The sequence below is a fragment of the Alligator mississippiensis genome, chromosome 4 (genome assembly GCF_030867095.1).
Source record: "Alligator mississippiensis isolate rAllMis1 chromosome 4, rAllMis1, whole genome shotgun sequence".
Taxonomy (NCBI): Eukaryota; Metazoa; Chordata; order Crocodylia; family Alligatoridae; genus Alligator; species Alligator mississippiensis.
The window spans coordinates 17,737,007-17,763,638 of NC_081827.1; the positions used below are offsets into that span (position 1 = coordinate 17,737,007).

At 41.8% G+C, this 26,632-nt stretch overlaps 1 protein-coding gene across 3 annotated transcripts in view; it reads left to right on the forward strand.

Annotated features, from left to right (window-relative positions):
- Positions 1 to 26,632, forward strand: part of SEMA3A (semaphorin 3A) — a 464,022-nt gene that overhangs the window by 205,374 nt on the left and 232,016 nt on the right. For 2 of the 3 annotated variants that reach the window (XM_059725813.1, XM_059725814.1), the window contains one exon: positions 20,845 to 20,989. In XM_059725813.1, the coding sequence (XP_059581796.1) occupies positions 20,881 to 20,989 (109 nt within the window). In that variant the 5' untranslated portion in view covers positions 20,845 to 20,880. Of the gene's footprint in view, positions 1 to 20,406; positions 20,744 to 20,844; positions 20,990 to 26,632 lie in introns of those variants that run through there. The other variant, XM_059725815.1, reaches the window with a different exon arrangement.

A 26,632-nucleotide genomic window follows, 5' to 3' on the forward strand; every position in this document is an offset into this window, starting at 1 on the left:
AAGCAGAAAGTACAACACGCAGAGACTTACAACTAAAAATATCAGTGTCAATTGTCATTTATTCTGTGATATATGTTCTAGTTCACTTAGATCTGCATTGATTCCTCTGATTCATTCTATGTTGCCTGATGAACATCTCTGATGTTAATAGCTTTCAGAAACTCTAGCTCCTATCACCATCATTGGTAATCACTTGATTCAAGGGTGATCTCTACCATTGCTAATTGATGGGTCATGAGGTGACTTGAGAACCAAATCCTTGCAACACAGATTTGCCTGCAGATTGCAGGCCTTTCCATAGAGGAGAGCAGGCTGCAGGCTGGGATTCCTCTCCTTTTCCTTCCTCCTCTCTCTCTTCTCTGCTTTGAGGGTGTGATGCTTTACCTCAAAATGGGCTGCCACTTAGTTGAGGTTGTGGTGCCACTGGAATCAGTTTGCAACAAGATCTCCCCAATTCTAGATGTCAGGATTCGTTTTCTTGAGGTATGTCTTCAATATATTCTTGTAACGTTTTCTCTGGCCACAATGAGATCTTAGGCCATTATACACCCAGGAGCAGAGCACTTGCTTTGTGAGCCCAGAGTTGAGCATCCATACACAGTGTCCAGTCCAGCAAAGTTGGTGCTTGAGGATCATTGAGTCAATGCTGGTAATGTTGGCTTCAACAAGGATGCTGCCATTTGTGCAGAGATCTTCCCATTTGATGTGGAGGACTTATCACTGGTGATAAGTCTCTAGGCTCTTGAGATGATGATGGTAGGTCACCCACATTTCACAATCATAGAGGAGAGTGGGAATAATGACTGCATTGTAGATCTTGATGTCTTTCCAGAGCTTGCAACGAATAAAGGCACACCAAAGCAATTTCCCAAAGGAGGCGTTTGTTCACTGGATCCTGTGCTGGATCTCCTCATCAATGTTCGCTCTCTGAGACAGGTGGCTACTGAGATAGTTGAGCACTTCCCCTATCTCCAGGATCTTTCCCTTGATGGTAATTTGGGGTGGCAGAATCACATTCATAGCCTAGGGCAGACTGATAGAGCACTTTAGTCTTCTTGATGTTCAGAGAGAGGGCCCAAATTCAGTCAGCTTCTCCAAAAAGATGCAACATGGTCTGGAGGCTTTCCTCAGTATGCACAAGGATGGCACAATCAGAATATTGAAGGGCAAGGATGGTTGCTTTGAGTACTTTGAGTGAAAACATCCCAGATTGAAAAGCCCTCCATCTATTTGGTATTCAGTGTCAATTCTGGAAGGAAGGCAGTCCTTAATGAGAATCAGGATGATGTCAAAAAATAACGAATAGAGTTTAGGCAATAACACATCCTTGCTTAACCCAGTTTGGATGACAAATGGATCTGTCTCTGATCTGCTGCATTTAATAGACACATTCATCTGGTCATGGAGATGCCTTAGGCTCTTCATGTACTTATCAAGACATCCACATCTGTCCAGTAATTTCTGCAAGGTTTTGCAAAAGGCTTTAGTAAGGTCAATGAAGGCCATATACAGGTGATGATGTTGTTCCTGACAGCTTTCTTGGACCCAGTTTGCAACAAAAATCGTGTCAGTAGCCCCACAGGAGGTCTGAAACCACATCAGGATTTCCAGCAGGACTTCCTCATCAAGACATAGAAAACAGTTCAGGAGGATTTGGGTGAGGATTTTCCCTACTGTGAAAAGGAGAATGATACCTTAATTAATTCCCACATGCAGACTTAGCTCCTTTCTTGAAGAGAGTCATAATATTGGCATTTCTCATGTCCCCTGGGATCTTTTTTGTTTCAAATTTGACAAATAAATTCATGGAGTTTCAGTACCAATTCCTTACTGCCAGCCCTGTAGATTTGAGTATGTAAGCCGTCTGGTCCAGTAGCCTCGTTGTTCTTTGTTTTCTTGATGATAGACCAAACCTCTAGGGATACAGGATTGGTGGAGGGTCCCTTTTCATGGTGTTGAGGGATGGACTCACTGGTCCATTAGAATCAACTCGCAGTAAAGAAGTGCTGTTTTTATATAGCTTGGATACATTCATTATCTTAGAGAAGTGTTGAGCCATCCTGCAATCACAGGGAAGTAGGACCTTGGGAAATTGAGCCATAGGTGGCTTTTGTTTCCTAGAAAAAGAGATGCATGTAATTTTTGCCAGCATAGGACTGAATCTCCTTGACTTCATCTTGCCACCGATTTTGATTTCCCCAGTTCCTTCATTGAGCTTCAGTTTTAAGGAGGCTATATATGTTTCTTCTGCTGAGATGAAGCGTCATCTTTTCTGGTAGAATGAACCCTTCTCTTCTGGTCAAGGAGGGCTTGGATCTCAGCACTGCTGTCATCAAACTAGTCTTGGTGTCAACAGATGGTATAGCCAATGGATTCAGCTCAGGCCATAAGGGTTGCAGTTTTAAACTCCTTCCAGGGTTCCTCAGTATTGCCTTCATTTGTAGACAGGGGAAGGAGCTCAGGGAGATGCTGTTGGAGATGTTTACACACATGCAGGCCTTGAAGAGCTTTGGTGTTGAGAACCCTTTGCATTGTTTTTGGCTGTTTTCAGTGATTGGGAGCAAGCCGGATGTTCCTAATGGATCTGACAAGACTGATCTATCCAGAAGTTGTGTGTTCCTTTAATGGCTCACATGATGCAGAGATCCATTCCATCACAGGCTTTAACAATAACATAGTTAAGGAGATTCCAGTGTTTAGAGTGAGGGTGTCTCCAGGTAGTCTTGTATTTGTCATTCTTTCTAAAGATGGTGTTCATGATGACAAGACCGTGCTCCATGCGTTTGCTCAGGAGAAGGATGCCACTGGAGTTGGCTTTCCTTACTCCTTCCTTCCCAATGGTGCCACTCCAGAGTTTCAGGTCACATCCAACTCTGGCATTGAAGTCATGAAGGAGAATGATCTTGTCCCTCTTGTGAGTATTAGTTAGCACATGGCCAAGGTTGGAGTAGAATTATTTTTTGAAGTCATTGGTGTGACAGAACACCCTCTTGGGTGTCAGTCACCTTCAGGGCTGGAGCAGGGTGCTGCCAGGTGGCTGATGAGAGTGTCTGTTTTGGAGAGCTCTGTTATAAGAACAGAGCAGTGTGAGATCAGCCAGCAGGGAAGAAACATTGTCCTGCTGAGCTCTGGCCCCAGGAACAACTCAGAGGTAAGGGTGGGACTAGGGGGAATGAGGAGGCCTCACTGGTCCTGGACATGACCTAAAATGCATCCTGCCAGAATAGGGTGGCCTCGTGGTCTTGTCTGTTGTGGGGCAGGGCCACATAACTACCAGGACTGAGAACTTCCCTAGTGTAAGACAGGTCAGGGCAACTAAACCCCTTCCCCCACCTTCGGGTGAGTTACCAGGAGAGCTGGGGGCGGGGGGGAGGTAAGCTTATGAGAAGTGCCTGAGTCCCATAGGATGTTGGACCCTGAAGGTGGGCCAGGTATGCTCAAAGAGGAGCACCTGAGCCCAAGGGGATGTAAGACCCCAGACTCTGAGAGTTTTAGGGTGGTGTTAGGGGGCCAGTTAAATTCAGAGAGGAGCGGCTGAGTCCTAAGGAGTGGAAGACCCCAGGTCCTGTGTAAGGGGTGAAGTTGTGGTCTGAGAGAGGAGCGTAGTGTTCCGGTGAGAGGCCACGGGCGATGTAGGCCCGTAGTTGAGCATTTGTCAGTCCCATTTGGGTGAGGGTCACAGGAGAGGCCCAAAAGACCACACCAGGGCTTACTGAGGGGTGAAGAGAAAAGCCAGAGGATCTCTTCAAGTAGGGCGGAGTAAGTGTGGCTTCAATAGGCAGTCTGCAAGAGACCGGATGAGAACCAGTGGGGTGCAAGAGGCCCCAGTGAGAGGGGAGCGGTGTGTGTGTGGCCTGAGAAGGCAGCATGGGAGAGACCCAACTATGTGTTTAGTTTGACCCAGGTTTGAACTGGAGGTAGAACACACCGTGAGACATAAGCAAGGCAAGGGACACATGTAGGGATGGTAGGAGTGTGTACTTATCACCCACAGTCATTTGGGCACATGAAGGGCAGCCTCCTCCCTATTTAACATCACAATAATTTATCAACAAGGTGTGGCAGGAGAAATAGGTGGGTGGTTTGGCCAGAGACAAGGGCGCGGCCATACTAGTACCGGGCCTCGAAGGTGCTTTTGTCACAATCGGCACCAAGCGTTGGGGCATATGTACTGATGATAGTAGCATAATGATTGTTTCTGAGTTTAAGACACGGGATCATATGTTAATGCTCACAGAGCTCCCTAAGCTTACTGGTGAACTGATTCTTGATGGCAAAGCCAATGCTGTGAATGCATCTGTTCTAGGCCAGTTTCCCCTCCCAGAAGAAGGTATTGCCTCTACTCCCTTCCCAAAGCTGACTCTTATCCAGCTATCTTGTCTCACTCAGAGATTCAATGTCAATGTTCCCTGCAGATGGTGGTTGTTCTTCTTTCTGGTTGTTCATCATCTTGGTTATCCATTAAGGTGTAAATGTTTCATGTTGTGACAATCATTATCGTCTTATGATTTCAACCACAGAGACAGTGATCCCACTGGATGTGGTTATCCAACCAGGAATAGATAAGACAGCCAGGTATTACGGCACCTTTTCTAGCCCCTGCCCCATGTAGGGTGAGCAGAGAGGATCCTGAGTAGGACTGCTGAATATCATCTGGTGAATTACACCCCTGTCTCAGCCCAGGTGCAAGACTACCATGAGGCTTCTACCACCCGCATGCAGGTTTGTGGTTGGAGACTGCCAGACTCACTAGTCCTGTCTTTGTCACCACTGGTCCGTTGCTGCGGGGCTGTTGGAGGTTAGTGCAGGAGAGTGTGTTGTTTCATGTAGTAGAAGCCTGAACATAACTTTGTTTAACAAGAGGAGGATGGTACATAAAAACAGCAACTACACAATTTGGCATGGTAGAGATCCGGACCCAGTGGTCAGGGAGAACCCTAGATGGTACGAGAACCCCATCTTGCTGCAACCTTCTTCTGTCTTCACAGTCACTGAAATCCTTACACCTTCCATTGCTTGATCCACTGTTGAGGACTTGGGGTTGGAACAAGCTTTTTCTGGAACCTCCCCTCAGACCTGTTCACCATGGATGACCCTACCAGGAGTGTGAGACTCTTGGCAATATACTTTTAAAGATCATTGGGACACAACTAGCCTCTCCACCACTATGAGGTCTCAGTCCATGGGAAGGCTGTCTTCTATCCCCAGAGTGTTAGGCCATCAACTTTACTAACCAGATCACTTAACCAACAACCCTAATGATTTACTTGTAGCTGTGCTGGTCTAAGGACATAGGCAGACATGGTTCTTTGGGTAGATCTGATATCTTTTATTAGACCAAAAACATTGTTGGAAAATTTGTTTTTTGCAAGCTTTTCAGCCATAAGGAGAGTCTGTTGGTATTTGTGTGCTCTCCTAGGTAGAATAAAAGCCAATGTGTAAAAATGCAAGTCTGTGAAAATGCAGATGTGTGGCAGTGAGGGTCTGAGGGAACAGGAGATGAGGAAATAGATTGCACTTTTGAAAGAGCCACCCGGATACCATGTGAAGAATTGCTGCAGTACAACAAAAATCCCCACAAATCGCACACCATTGATTATGACATACCATCCTTCACTGGAATCTATATAGAAAATCTTCAAACAATTGGAGCCCATACTAGAAAAAAGACCCAATTCTTAAAGAGATCTTTCCAGAGCCACCCATCCTAACCTTTAAACAAGCACTGAACCTCACCAGCCTTATCACCAGAAGCAAACTTCTTATGGCTCAAAGCACACCGAATGGTTCCAGACCATGCAGAGACAAGAAATGTAAAACATGCCAACACATCTCCACCACCCCCACAATAACTACATCCCACAACAGAAGCAACACCAGTCCCGGGTCTTATACCTGCATCTCCAGAAATGTAATACATCTCATCCAATGCACTAAATGCCCTAATGGAAAATATGTAGGAGAACCCAAACAACAACTGCGTACCAGAATGAATGCACACTGAAAATCTATCAAAGACAAAAATACCCAATTACCTGTGGGTGCGCACTTCTCACAAGGGATTCATTCTCTCTCCAATCTCTCAGTTCTAATCCTCAAAGGGCTTCTAGAAAACACCTTTTGTAGATGAACCTACAAACTTCACTTCATAATTCTACTGGATACAAAAAAATCATGGACTGAATATAGACATTGAATTTATGGCACATTATAACCTTCTCACCATCTGATAACCCCAGGTAACCTGTCTGCATTTTACCAGATACATTCTATCACCAGTTCAACATTCCTCCTTCCCCCTGCCCTGACCTGTCTCACTCCTATTGTCTCCCATCCCTCAGACCCCCACTGCCACACATTTGCATTTTCACAGACCTGCATTTTGCATATTGGTTTCTATTCCATCCAGGAGAACACAGAACAATGGCAGACTCTCCTTATGCCTGAAGAAGGGTGTTTGTGCCCAAAAGCTTGCAAAAAACAAATTTTCTAACTATTTAATTGGTCTTATAAAAGATATGACATCTACCCAAAGAACCTTGTCTGCCTTGAGAAAATCATTGGTATTCCTACCTAGTGCATGGAAGGAAGTTCTTCTTTGAAGAGACCAAGCAACCTGAGAAAAAAAAATTCTGACTATTTCAGGTGGGGGTAAAAAAGACTCCCCATCATTTGTCCACTACAAAGGAAGGAACCAAACCAAAATTCCGACTAGTTTCTTTTCTTGCCCTGGCCTCTAGTATTAGTATTTTCCAAAAGATTTGGGACTTACAGTTTTGGGGTTTTTTTTGAGTGCCTCAATTTTTTATGCCTAACTTGAGAGACCTTTAGACTGTATTGAGAACTCACCTCTGAAATTCTGCCCCTTTAAAACATTCAGATGGAGACCATGCAAGACCACTTAAACCATTTTGGCTTAGGTTTGCCCCTTTCAGCTATGTATCATAAAAAAACCTTGCAAGATGTCTTTCTGGTATCAGCACAATAATTTTAATTAAACTTTAATGCTTGATTTATTTGTTAATTTAATTATTCAAGAAGTCCATTTTATGTGTTCTGTAGCATGCCAGGTATTAGGAGTGTGCGAAACAGGCCATATTCTATTTGGATTCAGATTCAGCCTGAATCAGGGACAGTGATTTGATTCATTGATTCAGATCACTGTCCCCGATTTGATTTGGCCAAATTCGAATCTGAAGATTTGATGCTGATTCAGAGAATCAGCGATTCAGCCAGAGACACAACTTCAAATGTTTTTTCTACATACCTCGAGGTACCAGGCATGGTTCATGAATGCTGTGATGCTGGGATGGATGGAGCGTCCCACAGGAGCACGGATAGGGGATCCCACATGCTCAGCAGTGAACTGAGAAATGAATCAGAAGTACTTCTGGTCCGCTTCCGGGTCCACCAGAAAAGGCATGGGGGTCCCCCTGCACTCCCCCAGACCCAGGAGGCACCAGCTGCTGAGCCGGCAGGGCACGGTGCGGGGGGGACCTCCTGCTCACTCCCCAGCAGACCCAGAAGTGGACCAGAAGTGCTGCCTGGTACTTTGAGGTATGTAGAAAAAAACATTTAAAGCTGTGTCTATGTCTGAATTGCCAAATCTTTCCAAATCTCTCCGAACCAATTTGGAAGGTTCCAATTTGATTCGGAGAGATTAAAAGGTCTCCTGATTCGATTCGGATTCGGAGATTCCGCCACCTAATTGGGTCGAATCTCCGAGGAATCGAATCAGGGACCGGAGCTTCACACAGCACCACCAGGTATACGTATGATACTATGTAATAACAATAATAATAGCAGTTAGTTAGTTTGCCTTTCTTTATGCCTGGTGTTGGAAAGGACATATGGGAATACCACAGTCCCAGAAAAAAATACTTCAGTTTTTTATAACTCATGTAATCAGAGGGAGCAAAAATAAAAAGGTCAAACAACTAAAGATGAAATAGCCTGCACAGAGAGCTCACAAGCTGCTTTGTAGTCTCAAGACTTGAAAACGACAGCAGAGAAAATATGGCAATTACAGAGCTATTTCTAATGCTTTAAAACAACTCAATTTAATTACTTTGATATAAACATTTGAACATATCTCTGCTATGAACAGAGCAATGTACTCAATCATGTTATTTTAAATGAAAATATTCTTGAAATGGGTTAGGCAAAGACATTTGTTATATCTGCTGTGTTAGCAAATCGTGCAGGCACTACTAGATAGCAAAGTGCTATATTCTGCCACTTGTTAGATGCAACTTAATCCTCCTATGCATTTCATTAAAAGGCTCTTAATTTTCATCTGAGCAACTCAATTTTAACCAGATTTTGCCTTATATTTATTTAAAGTCCAGACCTTATTTTTGAATAAAAGTGACAGATTCAAGTCTCATTCCTTGCAGTAGTTGAATACTATTTTATGTAAAGAGAATTCTGACAGGTCCTTTATTGAATTGCTTTTTGAATGTTTTGTTTAAGCTTTCTTGAGAATGGAGTTTCAGGAAAAATATGAATCTTAGGGAAATGGCTGTTTTAAATACTAACTATCAGAAGAAATGAGTAGTGTAGGTTTTGTATTTTCAGTGCTGTTTCCACAAGAGATGTGCTGAAAGCCATAAAGATATGCTGCTTTCTTTTACTGATTTATTTCACATATGCAGTAATTTGCTGCCAATAAATCTAGGATGGATTTCCATGGTATGAGACTGGTGTGGCAAACTGAATGGATAACTTTATTCATACTGTAGTTGTGGTATTTTTAAAATCAGTTTTGCAATGTGATATCACTGGAGTGCATCAACATGCAGCACTCAGTATTAAAGTTTTCCAAAAGAACATATTCTATACACTAATTCATGTCATCAGGGATCCATCTCATGATCATCCTCTGAGCACATGGTTTTGAGGAGATGATAGCACTGAAAAGTTTTCTTTTATAAGTAATATCATTTGTATCTGTGCAACCAGATGGAGCTATTATAGTAGGATTTTCTACCAGGAAGAAAATTGGCTTTTACGCCAGCCAGAATTCTCTTAAACTAGGAAAGCAAAATTCATTGCAGGATAATGGGCATTTCAGAACTCTTTGCTGAGCAGTGAAGGCTGGAGAAAATCGGACACAACATATTGACTCCTAAATTAATTGTTCACATGTTCCACCTGTCAGCCTGCATTTTTAGGCATCATATGGGAAGCAAAATATTTGCCCTGAGAGAAAAAAATAAAGACTCATTTAATTGTGAAATGTTCCTGTTTTATTGAATTTGGTCTAATATTTAATGTGGGTGATGACTGTTAGATAATTAAGATTCTAATCTCTGTGTAATGATGTTACAGCCTCCCACCACATATACAGTAAACAGTGAAAGGTTGCAAATCTTGCTTCCACATCTGGCTGAATGAGTCACCATGATCTCCGCTTAGGTAGAATACTATTTTCTGACGTCTGAGGCTGTTTGTTGGGAACAGCAGGTCTGCAGATCCCGTTAACATGCTCTCTTTAACCTCTGCCTTTCTCCAGGTTTTTTTCTTTATATTCAAAATTTGTTGAGAAACAAAGTGAGCTCTATGTTGCTAAGAATTATCTTGGGGAAATTAGCCATAACAGTTTTTCAGCCTATTTAGGGCTTGATCCAACAAAGCATGTGCTAACTCAATGTGTTTGAGTAGTTCCAATGAAAACTGCCAAGGATGGCAGAGTGAGTAGAGTAAAAAGATAAGCCCACATTATTCCAGGACAGAAATAAGGACAAAATTGTCATCTAGGATTCACATGTTCCATAATTTGCCTTCATCTGGCAAGTCCCTACAAGGAGGGATACCTCTGTTCTGTTTATTCCTATACTTTGCTCATCACTATGGTATCCGAACAGTTTCTGCTATGTTTCTGTTTGATTTTTCTTTTTTTAAGCATCTTCTTGTTATGACTTTGGCTCCTGCAGGGGACTAGACTCCATAGCATGTGCAATATTTTCTACTTTGGCAATGCTGTTTGACTTACTAAGCAAGCATTGGTTTGAAAGTGGAAATATTTTTAAAAGGTCAACACAAGAAACTGTAAACTCCAGAGGGAATTGTCTTAAGGGAATTATTTTGAGTGTACCACTCCCATGTATGAAAACTTAATTGATGTCGCTTGGCTGAAATGATCATCTCAGGACTGTAAACTGATACCACTTTATGTAAGATATCACAGTAAAATGCATTTTTAGGATCATATTTTAAGCCCTGCTTGTGGTATCACAGTTAGGCATTGTGAAAATGATTATATATGTCACAAACAGAGGATTATGATGTCAGGTGGAAAATAAATGACAGAATCGAATAAATTCTTAAGAAACAACGGCAATCCTGTTTTCGGGCACTGCCTTCAGTAAGAAAGAATGAGGGGGAAAATGGAGAGAAATATGTGACACAGAAGAACACTTGTTCCCAAATAAGATCTTTTTCAAGGTTTTCCATAAGGTGACAGCTGCTTTTTAAGGACCGCATTCTGCCCTTGGTTACACTAATAGAAATTCAAGGGAACTGGAATGAATTCTTGCTTCTCTGGATTTGCATCAGGAGAACTGAGAGGAGAATTTGGCTCTAAAGCATTCCCATGAAGCAGAACACACTCGTTCCCCACAACGTGGAAAAGGGGGCATTACCACCCTTCATATGACGTCACGTATCGTTCAGCACTTGGGAAGAAAAATGGAGAGCATGTTTCGTTTAAGTCATAGTCCTTTTTCTTTTCCTACTCTCCTCTGACCAGTTTTCACTGTAAACCCCCGCCTTTGCTGAAGCACAGTGCATACCTTTTGGGTGCACAGGAGCCCTCTAAACAGTTGTTTTTGCCATCATAATAAACCCTTTAAGGAGACTAATTCTAGGTTTTGGTGTACTGTTCCCTATTGTTAGCAACATAATGTAAGTACTTTCAAGCCTCTTTAACAGCAATTAAAAGGGTCTGTTTAGAAGGAAGTTAAGCTTTGGTAAATTTGTATCTCAGGTAAAGCATTTTTTTAAATGAGTAAAAAGGCAGGGCTTTTATGTATTAGCTTTATCTGGGACTCCAATGTAAAATAACCTTGCAGGAGTCAGCACGTTTTCAGACTTCTCCTTTCCTTTCAGCGTGGAATTGGGGTTGGGTTGCCGGTAGGGTGGCCATCATAGGGGACAGTCCGGTTTTCTGCGACACTGTCCTCTATTGCTATGAAACACAACGCCTTTATGTCTTTTATTTTTCTCTTGAAGAGAAAAATAGAGGACATAAAGACATCTGGTTTATCAATAGAGGACAGAGGAAAACTGGACTGTCCTTTATGATGGCCACCCTAATTGCCAGTTGTTCAAAGGAAATGACTAGTAGCTTCAAAACTTAAATGCTCACAGACCAACCTGCCATCTTCTTCATTTGTATTCAGAAGATGCTTCATTTCTCCCCCTCGCTTCCTAGTCTGTACCAATCAGTAAAAACAATGGCATTTTTGTCTTTCATGAACATAGTCTCATTCGGTTTCACATGAAGGTGGAGATAAACAATTAAGAAAAAAACCTTTTTAGACAGATAGTTATAGTTTAAAAGAAAATTAAGTAAAGCTTTAAGAAATATATAGTTTGACAAGGGATTACAGGAAACAGCTAAAGGATGCATATAAGATTTAAAGAAAATTTAAAACAACAGCAAGGGATCTAGCTGTAATGTATTTTAAAAGGCTGCAGAAAATGGACCTAAGACACTGATTATATTATACATTGTGTGTGTGCGTGTGCACATGCATGCATGTATATCCATACACGCACATACAAACATACATGCACATAATCTTCTGCTGATGTAAACTTGTGCAACTCCACCAGAGTTCATGAAAGTACCCTGATTTACCTAAAACAAGGATCTGCCTCACTAATATGGACCGGTCCATATTTTCTCACCCTTTTCTAGCCAGTTAGTCTTGCTATGGTGTTACAAAGTGATAGATTCTGATGTTGCATAGAGAGCTGAGAATTGCACCAGCATGGGGAAACTCTCAGGTGGCATCATCTTGTTTTAGTGGCTCCTATCCACCTCACTCCTGCATAAGGGATGGGATGTGGCGTGTTGTGGGGAGGGAAGGGGTGCACCTGTGGGCAACAGTTCTCACACAACATAATTCTGGTGTAAGTGCAATAAGGCTGTGCAAAGCTTCGGGCGCTGATTCAATTTGGAGGAGATTTGGCCCAATTTGGCAGCCAAATCTCTGAATCTAAATTGAATCACGGAGACCATTTAAAAGGTCTGAATTGCTTCGAAGCTCTCAGAGTCAATTCAGAAAAGATTCGGAGAGCTTTGGTGATACAGGCAGTCCATGCTGGCTGCAGCAGGGAGCTGGACCCAGAGGGAGCAGGACCCCTGCCAGGCCCATCCCCTGGCTTCCACCCACTCTTCCAGCCCGCCCCCCCCCCCCTCCCCCTTGCTGCCCTGCCAAACCCAGCTCCTGGTCATTTAAAAAAAGAAAAAGCCCTGACTCACCGGTTGCTGCCAGGTGGGGGGCAATCCCCACCGCCACCCACTGGCTCACGCTGCATGGGGGCTCTGCCATGAACCCCTGACCCCCCCACTCTCCCAGCCCCCCCCCATGGCCTCCCCACCCGCCCCAGCTCCCAGCCCTTTAAAAAAAAAAGAAAAAATCGAATCACTGTCCCCCAAATCTGCCGAATCTGAAGCGAATACTGCCCACTTCGCACAGACCTAAAGCGCAACCCCCAAACTACTCTAAGTTATGCTGACAGGCTACAGAAAAATTCACTATGAGGAGTCAGGAACATGTAAGTTGCTCCATGATTTCCCTCTCTCTCAATCTCAGCATACAGCTGCAGTCTCGATCTCTATCATCACTCACACTGCTCATACATTAACTATTTTTAGTATACCTGCGGAACAGAAAACCAACTAGATTTGTAGGTTTTTCCTCAATAATTCCTTTAGTGCTGCATGCACGTGTGTCTAGCCCATCCTTACATTTCTAAGGCTAAGTTTTATATACCAAGTTGGTTCAACACTGACTTAACTTTGATTCAGAATTCAACATTTTCAACTATGGAGGAAATGAGCCTTTCTTTTCTGTCTCTGTTTACCTGCTTAAAATATCATGAACAATGATGCCACAGGAACAAATAAGAAAATAATATAAAGAGGAGCTTTTCTGAACTGGTTAGAAGTTCAGCCCGATGGAGGGATAGAACTAGCGTCCCTCTCTTAAATCTCTATTCATTGGGGACAAACAGGGGGGGAAAAGTTAGCTAATAGTTTCTTAGAGCTTGTTTTCCTTTGAGCCCTGCCCCCCCCCCCCCCTTGTAACACACATGCTTTCACATTTTGCTGGCACTAAAAGCATTCACAGAGGTCAAATTATTGGAAGTTCAACTGAACTATTGCAGCTTACCTACCACCTCCAGTTTCCACAGAAAATCTCAGTTGTGATTAAATAGCTATCATTTTTTGGCTGCAAAAAACATGTAACAAGTACTTAGCTCCTGCATTTTGTGTGATCTCCCTTGATCTTCCAAACGCTGCTTGCACCCACACAGAATCAGACTTCCAGTTCCCTGTAAAAGAAAAGCCTCATTAAAAAAAAGACGTTTCTAGTCTGGAAAGTCAGCTTGGACAAATGTGTGATGATGACAACCAGTTTTTATAAGTTTGTTGCTCTGATGTCTTTTTCATATACTAATGAACCATTCAGTAGTGAGAGAAGGAAAAAAAAGGCAAGAAAGAACAATGATCATAACAGATGTTTCAGTGAGGTTTTTATTTGCATTTTTTTTGCACATAGCTCGACAGAAATGCATCTCGGATATTTAAAAGCCTGGCGATGAATGGCTGCCACAGAAAATGCAGCTCATCTTTTTCAACTTCTTTGACACTTACCAGCAGAGATGCTTAGGAAACCCACACAGGGCTTAAAAGACAGTTGCGATGGGTCCCAGCTATAAAGAACTGGTGAAGTATGACTTCACAGAGTGGAAGGGCAAGATTTTTGGGATTTTCTTCCCTATCCTATGAGGAAAAAATACCCAGTGGTTAAAGTCCTAACTTGTCACTTGAGAGACCCAGGAGCTAGCCTCCATCTTGGTACAGACTGTGTGACCTTGGTCAAGTCACTTAGGACCAGATTTCTTAAATGTTATTTATTAATGAATCAAACTGATAAATTACCAGATCCAACATTCAAAAACACATCCATTCCTCCAAAATATACACAAAGACTGATACCAGTCTCCCACCAACAGTGCTCCCACAACCAAAGTCAACGTCCACAGAAGTCTTAGAATCCTTTCCCCTTCCTCCCCAGTTTCTGACAGGTCCCTAATGCCCCATGTTTCCTCATCTCTATACTATAATTCACTCCTTCCTCCCCCCACACAATACAGATCCTACTATCCTCCACTTGTCTCTACCCCCAAACTTCAAATTCTTTCCAAATTAATTCTTAAACTCATAGAATTTGCAATTACATATTCAAAAAGTTGTTCTCATTTTCTGGTTTGGAGGCAGAAGAAGATCCTTTATTTAGAAAATTCCAAAAATGTCCATCAGATTTCCAAGTAAGCATCATTTTGCCTTCTCTTCTGTAGAACTTGATAAAACAATTTTTCCAATATTAAAACTCCCCAAGCTTTTTGAAATCCATCAGTGATTTTAAAGGTGTCCCTTTTTCTCCAGGACCAGATTATAAAAAGTATTGCTTGCTTAAGGATGCAGGTAAGAAGCTACTGGGCTTTTCAAAACCATCTAGACATTTTTGAAAAATCTCATTAGGCATCTATCTATATCCTTTAGGTGCCTAAGTCATAAAATACTTTAAATATCAGGTAGTGTAAGATTGATGATGTAACCACAATAGTCCAGAAATTATATGAGAGGAAAGAATTTCTTAGGGTCATATATTTTATTGGATCAGCTACATAGTTGGGATAACAACAAGAACTTAGTGTCTTTTGCTCTTAGCTCCCCAGCTGTAGTCAGGGAAACAGCATTTTCCTACTGGAGCATTGTAAAAATAATTACTTTATGATTGTCAGGCCTCTATAATAAATGCTTAAGGTGGCAATGAATGCCAAAGAGACCAACCCTCTAAGATCTTCGTGTATAATGTGGCCCAGGAGGAGGAGAGAAGTCAGGCATGAAGGCGGGTTGGGATCATTCGGTCACTGATCATTTCGGAGTCCCACCCTCCTTCTCCCATATAATCCCCTTGGTGAAATTCGTTATCTCTTGATATAATTGGAAAGATGGAAAAAGGTTGAGGGACTGGAAGATTGTAAGCTGTTTTCTTTTTCTTTCTCCAGTTTTGATTTCTTTGATATCTGCTTTTCTCTAATGACTTAAAAAGCCTGATTCTGACATTGGTCTTATTTGTCTGCCATAAAGTGCATATTCTCTTGCCAATTCTTTTACATCCATGGCATGGCAGACAAAATCCATAAGCAACTGGAGACTGAAATAACTGTAATTTAAAATAAAGCAATTCAAAGCTTCTGAACAGTTTGGATGAATACCCCAGAAGTTATCCACTGGAGAGAGCAGATACTGCCCCCTTCCATGTAACAAGTGTAATAACCTTTTTATGACCCCAATGCATGCACTAGATTTGGAACTGGGTCAAAAAAATTAGTTTCTTACCAGTGTTTCCTGTGTGTCATGGTTATGTGAGCATGTGTGTATGAGGATGGATCCCATTCTGTAGTGTCTGAAATAATGGAAAAAAGTTTGTTTAGATTTGGAGAGCGATCTGCAAATGCTGCTGTTCAGACGGGCATATAACCTGTCTGCAGAGCAGGATGCAAAGAATAGTCTTAAAGAATCTGATGAGGTGTTTAATAGACCTAAATGCACTGTGAATAAAACACACATCACACTGATACAGATCCCATTGTGCTGCCAAAACTGCATGCATCACATATAGTATAGTCCCATTAGCTTTGAGAATTAAAGTAAAAGCTGAGTGCTATGAGATGGTAAGATTCAGTATTACTGAGAGAACACAGATATCCACTGGTTTGGTTAACAGTATGGTCACATATAATATTAATACCAAATAAGTTAAGGAATTGTATAGATCCTTGAGATTTGAATAAGACTACCAAATGCAATGTATCCCAAGAGAGTAATGGAGGAGGTCATGTCTAGACTTCAAAATACAAGAGCGTTTGCAGATTTGGAAACAAGTCAAGTATTTTTGCTAGTCCACCCTGATAAAATGCTAAACTCAACCCCTCTACTCCTTCCTGCCTGCTACTCCCCCCGCAATTTTTGATGTCTATATGATGGAGTCACTTCTTATTATCATTACCTCAGTACTTAAAATCCAGTTGCAGATCCTTTAGGAACTGGCTGGAGGTAATCATTGGTGATCAGATATTTTACGGCACCAGTGATCAACACTACGGGATAGTCATTATGCAGTTCTGCGGCTTGCAAAGCATGAGACCTTTAATGGCACAGGAGGAAATGCTAGATCAGGCTGACTGAAGTTAATTATAGAGGACAAGTCCTCAGTGACAGTGGAAAAATAAAGGTGAAAGCCAGTGTGTAAATAGAAGAGGCCATGACAGAAAGAGAATAGTTTATGTGTGAAAATTTGAGATTTTAATATTTTTCTTAATCCCCTTTTTTGAATTTTTTTGTGATATTGTGAGACAGAAAAATAGAATAGATAATGAGATAGGATTGATCTTTCTTGCTTTCTAAAATAGCAAACAACAGTGCCCTTACCAGGGATGTGGGAAGCAAGGTTTACGTGAGAGAGTAGGGCCATAGCATCAGTCTGTGTCTCTGGCCCTAAAGTTGTTTAATTTTTCAGACCATGATTATGCAGATATAATTTTGTATTCACTGAGATGCATTGAGAGGGAAACCCCTGCTCCCAGAACAATCAGGACACTCAAGTGGGATGTGTGAAATTAGCCAAGAATATCCTAAATGAGTGTCTTTGCCATTGGCTACTTGCTGATTTGAGGTGATTTGATTTCTACTTTTAACCAGAAATGTGATCCCTGGATTTGATAATCTTTCTCCCAGAAACATTTTTGGTTTGTGCTACACTTTTCTGAAAAGTTTGGGTTTTGACGCATTGATATTTTCTGTCAAAAAACCCCAAAAAGTTCATCAAAAAATTCTCAACCAGCTCCAAGAAGGAGGCCTCGCAAGGATTTATAGTCATACTGATCTAGTTAAGCAACGCATCATCTTGAGCAGGGATGAGCCACTTATGCCCTGCGGTCTGGATCCAGCCCACAAAGTTTGATATGAAGGGGCTGTGCTAAAGCAGTGACTTAAGCCTTCTGCTATGTGCCCTTACCACCAAATTTGTAATTCTCCAGTGGTGTTCAATAGGGTTTTCAGTAATACCCAGTAAGTGGAGCCAGGGCACAGAGCAAGAAGTAGGTGGAGTGGCAGGAGACCAGTGGCAGGGGTGGGAGGTCAGCAGCCCACAGGGGTGGCAGGGTTGCTAGCACTGGGCCCACCACTCTAATAGGTTACCAGCCCCTGATCTAGAAAGTAGGAAATGATCACGAATATGCAAAAATATATTTGTGTGAAAATGAAGGCCTGAAAAAGACCTCTTTACAGTAGCAGGAGCTTTTCTGGAGCTTCTATAAGCACTAAGAGCAAGGAACAGCCACAAGAAGGGGTTGAAATAAATACAACTCAAGTAATGGACATTTCTGTAGCACAAGTTAACTAATAAGAAACATAAAATGACATGAACATACAAAATATTAAGAGAGTAATTCTAGATGGATGGCCAATGGAAAAAGCCCAGACACTTCCAAGCATAAAATTTTATAGGGACCATTGAGGTGAAATTGCTACATATGCTGAGAGGCAGTATAAAGAATATTGATTCATAATGTCACACAGCATGAGATCAGCAATGCTAAACAACCCCCAGTGCCTATCTCACTTTTGGGAAGCATAACAACAGAACATGGGATGCCATCTTCCAAGCAGACACGAATGCTGCTACAGAAGATACCTGTTAGATCTGCAACTAGGAAAGGAAACAGAGCACAAAAGAAATATTGCTTGGGTTTTGTTTTGTTTTTTCTTTTGAGCTAGAACGGTTGTACAACACATTGATTAGCCACATAATAATCCTTGCAGTCAATGATACAATTCTCCAGTACTTCCATGAGAGACGGATTTTAGATTTAACCATCTCTGAATATTCTTCCTTCTCCTTTAAGCCGATCATCTATATTGTTTTCAAATAGACACATTCATCATAAAGACAGAAAAAAAAAAAAAAAAGATTAGGATGCAGTTTAAAAATAAGGTAGGAGATGCAATGACTTCCTGGAGTAATCGTTGTCAGCACTTGCTTCAAGAGAACAGGTCACTTTGTGCCTATTAAGTACAAGTTAGTGTTGGTGGCTATATAGACCTGTGTTGTCCTAGCCGAAAAAAGTAGCACAGGGTGTCTTGGAAACATAAAGCATGACTGAAGAGCAAACATTGCCCTGGTCCTTAGCAGGGAGATTTAGCATATGCTCATCTAATTGGCTCCTTGTCATGCTTATTGGTGGAGAGGACCCCTCCCTGTCTCTCTGGATTGGCATATTTCCACAGAAACTCAAAAACTAGGACCCCTGAATAGGGGTATACAGAGAGCAACTTTCTCACACCCATTTAAAATAAAGTGTTTCAATATTTTCGCTCTCAAAATTCAGTCTTAAAGAGTTTTACTATCCCTGCCATGGGATCCATATGTTTTTGTGCGAAGTATGTATTAGCTGGAGGCAACGTTTTGTGTTACAGTCTAAAGTTGTATATTCTCATTCTGTACAAGATATGTTTTAGCTGCTTATTCTTCTTTACTTAAGAGAAAAGAAGGTAGCTGTGTTGTCTTGGCACAATAAGCAGTAAATTGAGTGTAACGACATCATTGTAAAATGATGTGCTCTCATAAAATCCTGAATGTGGTGCATCTTTTGTGTTTTGTTTCTAATTGTTTGCTCATCACAAAAGGATAATTCATTAGGCCAATTCTCCAAATAATCTCAAAGTGACATGAATTCCTCTGCAGAGCGAATGTCTGTAGCGAGTAATCCATGGAAAACAGACAGGCGTCTCTTGTCATTTTGGAACTTTAATCCACTGCCTGGAGCATGAAAATGCTCAGGATAACAAGTGTGGGAATGACCAAAATCAACATTATTTTTGGATTTTATTTTCTTAACAATGCCATTGATCAATAGAACTGCTGAATCTGGCAGATACAATGTGGTGGGATTAATGAATTAAGCTCAGGAAGCAGAGGAGTTTGTTAAAGGGGGAAAACTCGTCTTTTCCTTTGGAGTGTGAATATTAAGCAATGAAAGCAGTGATGACAGAATGCTTAGGGCTTGCTTTATAAAAGTACCTAAGCCCTGTCCAATATTAGTGTTTAAACTTTTAATTAGAATAAAAACCTGCTCCAGCTTTTCAAATATATACTTCAGTTTCAAGTTTAAGAAAGAAAATGTATGTTATTCTGTGTTAGTACAGAGATGCGAGTGTCAGAAATGGGGTGTGTATAGTTACAGACTGATTTTGGGACCCTCTTCCAAGAATTCAGCATACCAGATTTTTTCTATGATTAGCCAGTCATCGGTGTGAATAATAGGATCACAGTCTGACATCTAGATTCAATTCTGGGAAAATACACGTACCCTCTTTCATCCTGGAAGAGTTTAAAACAAACTAGAGGGAAACACTAAATGTCTTGGATCCCAGGAATTGCTGACTTCCTATGTTTACATGGGTGACTCTTCTGCATGACAGAAAATTTGGCAACCCTGAAGACACTTTAAAGTGTGTGTGAATGTGTGTGGAGGGGAGGGAAGGAGTTTCTGTGTGTGTTTGCACATACAGCTTAACACTTAGCAGACATCGGGGGTCTTCCTTTTCCCTTTGCGACAGAAGAAAAAGAGCTTCATTAGTGGACTTCCAGCGGGTAAAATAACTCATGATCACCAAAGTGATCCAGAAATGGGAAGGCTTCTGGATGAAGCAAAGCATGCTTAGCTGCTAAGAAGCCTTCGGAGAATCGTCCAATTTAATTTACAAGCCTGGCCGGACCTACGCATGTCTTGAACTGATTGCTGAAGTGGGCTTTGGTAGGAATTTCTTTCGGAGAGCTGGGGGAGGAGGTGAGAGGAGCTTTCCCTAACAAGGCTTGAAAAGCTTCAGTGATAAAGTTATGTTGATGGAAGACTCCCTGACTTCGGAGCTAGTCAAGCAGCATTACATGATGGGCGGGAGATGTGCTTGCTCTGGGTGGCAGCATTCAGGGGTGTGTGCGCGCGCGATGGGGGGGGGGGGGGGGGGGGGAGTTTAAAATGATAAGCCTAAAATAATTGTCAAATCCAAGCCAATCCCAGCCAGCCTGTCAACTCGGCTCGTGCTTTTTGGAGGTAGATTTACAGCCCCGTGCTGGGGTGGGGGGAGAGGTTTCCTCTCCCTCCTCTAGGCTCTGCCGAGATGTTTTTTGCATGTGTGGTGTGACAGCAGGGGAAGGGGAGTGGGTTGTGCTTGCCTGCTCTCCCATTGTCAGCGAGACCTGTGCGGGGAAAGCCCGGACCCGGCTCCACCGCGGCTCCCGCTCCCCCCCAGCAGACCCGGTGCCTTGCCTGGCTGTTTTGGCGGCTCCGCGTGCAGCAGCAGCCGCCGCGGCTGGAAGTTTCCCTGATCCTGCCGGAGCAGCAGCAGGAGGAGGAGGAGGAGAGGGAGGTGTTTTTGGTTGGTTTTTTTTTTTTTTGGTTTTTTTTTTCCTATCCGAGCCAGGAGGTGCTGACTGCTCGGCGTGTCTGCCCTGAATCACCTGTTCCCTCCGGTTCCAGGTCGGCCGGAGCTCGGAGCCCGCGGGACCCCGCAGCATGGGCCGGCTCGGCGGGGCGGCGCTGCTGCTGCTGCTCGCGGGGCTGCTCCTCGCCGCCTGCCAGCCTGGGAGGAACAACGTGCCGCGCCTGAAATTATCCTACAAAGGTAAGTCTCCGTCTCCTCCTTCCCTCCGCGGTTGCAAATGCCTCCGGGCCGTGCGTGCGCTTGCCCCGCAGACAAAGACGACTTAGTCCCGGCTGCGGGCGCGGGCAGCTCCCCGCCGGCACTGCCCCCGCGCCTCCGAGGCAGGAGATGGTTAATTCCCCATCATGAATATGCAGCTCGTCCCAAGCTGACAATCAGATGCCAAACATCAGCAGCAGATGGGGGGGGGGGCTCTGCCAAGAAAGTCGGAGCTGAACGGAGCAGATGAGCTCCAGAAAGCAGCCTGGGGAAGAAATGCTCCACGGGGGATGGGGAAGGGGGAAAGGCAGACAAGGGGCTTGGGGTAAATGTGATGCCTTTCATGAGACGAGTTGGGAAAATGGTCCTTTTCGGGTACAAACACCCCTGAGGGAGAGTCGTGGCTGAGGGGGGTTTAAATGCAATGGGATTTGTTTTGTTGTTTTAAACCCAAACCTGTATAGTGTTTGTAGCCTTGAATGTGTCTCAGTGACAAGGGAGGGGTTAAATGCAATGGGATTTGTTTGGGTTTTTAACCCAAACCTGTATCCTGTGTGTAGTCCTGAATGGGTTGGGGAGGGGGGAGGTTAAATGCAATGGGATTTGGGGTTTTTTTTTTTTTTAACTCAAACCTGTATCATGTTTGCAGTCCTGAATGTGTGTAAGCAAGGGTTAAATGCAATGGGATTTGGGTTTTTTTTAACTCAAACCTGTATCATGTTTGTAGTCCTGAATGTGTGTAAGAGAGGGTTAAATGCAATGGGATTTGGGTTTTTTTAGCTCAAACCTGTATCATGTTTGTAGTCCTGAATGTGTTTAAGCAGGGGTTAAATGCAGTGGGATTTGTTTTGGTTTTTAACTCAAACCTGTATCAAGTTTGTACTCCTGAGTGTGTAAAGGGGAAGGTAAATGCAATGGGATTTGTTTTTTTTAACTCAAACCTGTATCAGGTTTGTAGTCCTAAATGTGTTTCAGTGACGAGGAGAGAGAGAGAGGCTGTTCTTGAGGCCAGGTAGCTGTGAAATCCCCCCTACCCTGGTACATGTCTCCCAGCCCACACAGTGCCACTGTCAGTGCCTAATTTCAGTCAGATGTGGGTATTAGGAGATCCAGGAGTTGCAACTATCCTTTCCTTTAGGAATATAGTTACTGTAAATGTTCAGTAGAGAGAAACATATTTGAGAGAGCAGGAGAGTACACACATGACATAGAAGAGGAACCCCTTGGAGTTGCATATTGTTATTGCTCCAAGGTGTTTTTCCTCTCTCAGGGTTGAATTCTCATCGTTCCCAGATTATTGTGGTAGGGGGACAGGGAAGCAGCGTCTGTGTCAAATGTGAAGTACAGTACAGAGCTGCAGTGGTAAAAAGTGTGTGGGGGGTATCTAGTCACAAATGTCAATCTCTGTCTACTGTGTCATGTCAGTCTGTCTCCTGCCAGTACAAATATATATTTTTCATAAGAGGGAGAATCTATTTGGTGACAAAATTGTGAAGAGAAATCACTGAAGTGCCATAGGACAGATGTCATTTTCACCCTTCAGATGAGACAATTAAATGCCTGTAAAACTTGCATGTCATCTAATTGAATAATCTAACTTAATTATGAAATAAATAGATGTGCTTGTGTGTGACTGTACAAAGTTTATGTATGACAAGAAGACTTGAAGGCTCTTGAAATATTTGGATTCAGTTTTCATAAACCTTTTTAAAATGTAAGTACAAGTAGTTACTTAAAAATAATTCTGTCTGAAGAGCAGGTCTATCACAGGCATGCATCCCATTACAAAGCCCATCAAATACCATTTTAATTGCTTTCAAACTTGAACAATCATCCTGAAACTCAGTTTAGCATATAGGGGCTTAATTTAACATTTATTTTAAAAAAAATCCAAAACTTTGAAGTGTTTAAAATTGTTCATTATTTCCCCCTTTCAGAAGTTTTGCCCTGTGTATTGCTGATTAAGCAAGCTATAGATAAAAGAAAGTGCCAAATGCTGGCACTCTGATTCCAATCTAGCCTAGGATTTAAGCACATGCTTAATTTTTAAGCAGGTGAAAAATAAGGTGTTAAGTACATTAGCCCTGGACCATAAAAACATTCCTGAATGTTTCCCTTGAAGCATATGAGTAGCCTCATTAAGTTAAATGGACTACTCGCATGCTTAAAGTTAAGCCTGTGCTAAATGCTTTGCTAGAGCAAGGCTAGGGGTCAGCATCTCATAGGACTGAAGCTTAAGTATATACTTATTGTAAATCAGAGGAACTACACTTTATCTGGCATTTTTCAGGCGACCAATTAACCGCCTAATGCGCTATGCTGTGAATAAGTACAGCATTTCATATGTGTTCTGCTTTAAATGCTCTGCTTTTTGAAAATATGTCCTGTGGCAATGAATGAATGAATACATTACATATCAATGTGGACCTCATGTGAAGATACTAAAGGCCACTTTATTGCCATTGGGACTAATCTGTATTAAAACTACAATTAAGGAAGGAAAAGCCCTCTCTTCCAATTACTTAACAGTTGCATTTGGGCACAAAAAGGCTGGTAATTTAGTAAAATAAACAAGGGGGAGACAACACACAGGACTAAAAGAACGTGTCAAGCAATTTTTCTTGTGTTATTTTTTGCTGTCTGTCAGTACATTTTTGTCTTCTCATGTCATGAACACTTGCTTTTTGCCCAGGAAAACACCTCCTAGCCATTGTCAATGCTTAGTGCTTAAAGAAAAATAAGGATTTATTTTAGCTTCCTGTTTTTGCTGACTAATTAGATGTCAAACATAGTTAAAACTTGCAGGCATTGGCTTTAAAATTTTCCAAAGTGAATCATGAAGGGTTAAATCCCTGCCAACCTTAATTTCCTATGGTCACTTGTTTTCAAAGGGCCACTATTAGCTCTGTCATTTCTCAGGTTGCGGGATAGATAGGTTTCAGTGAACTTTCATTCTCACTTTCTCTTAACTTCCTGCCACTTATTCCTGCGGTAGAGTAGACACATCCTACAAGACACATTCAGGACAAGAAGAGAAAGAGAATGTATATAGTGTCATAAATCAGGTCACTTGTAGAAGGAAATACCAGATTTACTGCAGAAAAGATTTGTTGGTGAGATGGTGGATATTGGCTAGTATTCAGTGGATGTTGGCCACTTAGAAGGCAGACATGGAGAAAACAGGTGAAATCCTGATCCATTTGAAATCATTGGCAAAACACCCATTGGCTTCTGTAGTGTCAGGGTCTCAGTGACTAAATCTCAAACACTTGCAGGTATTTTCAGTTTAGTTCATAAATTGGAAAGGATCTTGCCCAAATAACAAGTATTTTCCTATTTCAATGAGAGAGTTTGAACATGACCCAAGGGCCTGACCTGAAGTCATTGGAGGGAATAGGTTTTGCTCCTAACTAGAAAAAAAAACAACAGCTTAAGTTTGCTTCAGGTTGAGGTGATCCTCCGTACCTCCAGCACACCTCCTTTTGTGTCTTTCAAGCCTGCATCTTAAAAATAACAGAAAGAAAAGTAATTACCATGATGCCAAGAAAGATGCAGATCAATCCTTTGAAAAAGTGACTGTTAAACTCTAAGGACACAACATGTGCTTAAAGGTTTGTTTTTTTTTTTAAATCCCAATGACTCAGGTTTCAGTGTAATGGGCTGCATATTGTCATTAGGTTGTAGGTTCTGTCAGAAAGCATCTATAGTACACAGAGTTCTCAGTATGATGGTGATCAAGTTGTGAGTACAAAGTTTAAAACAATAAATATAGTCTTCACTCCAGATGGATTTCTCTTTTCTTTCGTTCCTCTTTTTATTTTGTCCTTCTCTTTACTTAATCCAATGAACCGACAGCATAAACAAATGATACATCTCGCTACAATAACCTTTAAAAAATAGAAAGGATTTCCATTAAGATGCTTTGGTTCACAAATCTTTTCCCAAGGCAACTTTGATTTATGTCTCCACATGAGTACATCTTATGAACCCAAAGTTTCTCAAATCCATCTGTCTCATCCCATTTGTTTATTGAAAATTACTGAATGCTGTAAGTATGTTTTGTAAGAGTACATGTGTGGTTCTTTTTTGTTATTGTTGCTCAATTGGATGCATATTACTTGAGAATAAGTGACTGGAAAAGGATTGCATGCAGATTCAGTTGTACTACTCCCTGGCTCTGATTCAAGCCATGCTAAGAAATATTTTCCTTAAAGTTGCAATGAAAACAGGAGCTGCCCCCAGATTCTGCGCACAGTCAATTTACAAATTTATTTTCCTCTGCAAGTGTATCGGTCGAGATGAGTGATGTTCAGGCCCCAACAAAATAAGTGAGGAAAGTCCCATTGATTTGATGTGTCCAGGATTTGAGCTAGTGCTTTAGAAGTAAATGGTACAAAGTGAACAGAACTGAATACCTGTGAGAAAATGTATAAGACTTACTTGTCAATTGTTAATGAGACCCCACTGTACTTGGTATTTAAATGATCTCCAACTTAAATTTAAAATGCACATATATCTTCTTTCATTGAAAATTTCTGCCTTCATACTCACTGAGGAGGGACTCAAAATATGGAAGGAGGAGCCAGTGATAAAATCAGGTGGACTTCATGAACATGGGCAATGACGTGAGATACTTTCCTCTCTACATTGCAGAGGATCTATGGTGCAGGCCCTCTTTGGTGTCAAAATTCATCCAACACAGGAGTTGGGGCTGAGAGGTAGTCAGGGCATAAGATACAGTCAGAAGATTGTCTGATTTCCCAGCCCGTGTTCCTGGCGTATGTTAGAATATTGATCTTGCTAACACTAGCTCAGTATGGTCCCCAAGAGACCACATGCCAGTCGAGAAACAGAATACAGGCCCAGTCTGACACACCTTACTGCATCTGACGTGACCTCTGTGCTGAGGAGTGAAGAAAGCGATAGAAAAACTGGTTAAAGTGCTTTTTTAGCAGTAGAGAAATTGCCTGTATGTGGGAATTTTCAGCTGGCCAGTTAGGGCCTGAGCAATGCAGAATAACTGGAATGAGGCAGGAGAGAATATATTTTTGTTTCCTCAGGTCTCCGATTAAATTCTAGGGGAGCAAGTGTAGTTTCTGGATTATGAAACTTCCCTGTTTTAGTAGTTTGCTATCTATGTGAAGATGTTTCTGCTATGCAGTTTTAAGTGAGCAAATTGTTCATAAAAGGTGCTGGAGTGATAGCAAGGGAAACAATATTCTGTTCATTCATCAAATAGGTACTGCAGACTTCCCCATCCTGTACAGTACTATAGTGTACTTAATGTACATAATTAAATTATGCTTACAACCCTGATCCCACAAAGAATTTAAGAGTCCCATTGAATCTCATAGTTCTGCACACATGCTTTAAAGCCTATTCATATACTTAAAGTTTTGCATGACCAAGACTTCACTGCATTCCTGTGTTCTTTGGGCACATTTAAGTGCATGATTCTACTATAAAACATGATGAAACAGAGCTTAAAATCATGCAAATGAGCTATAAATGTCAATCCATTATTTTGTGTGTATGCACAGAATACATATCTATTGAATTATGTTGGAGATGTACTCAGTAAAGGACTCCCCTTTTTAACTTAGAAAAAAATGTGTTTTTTCAGGT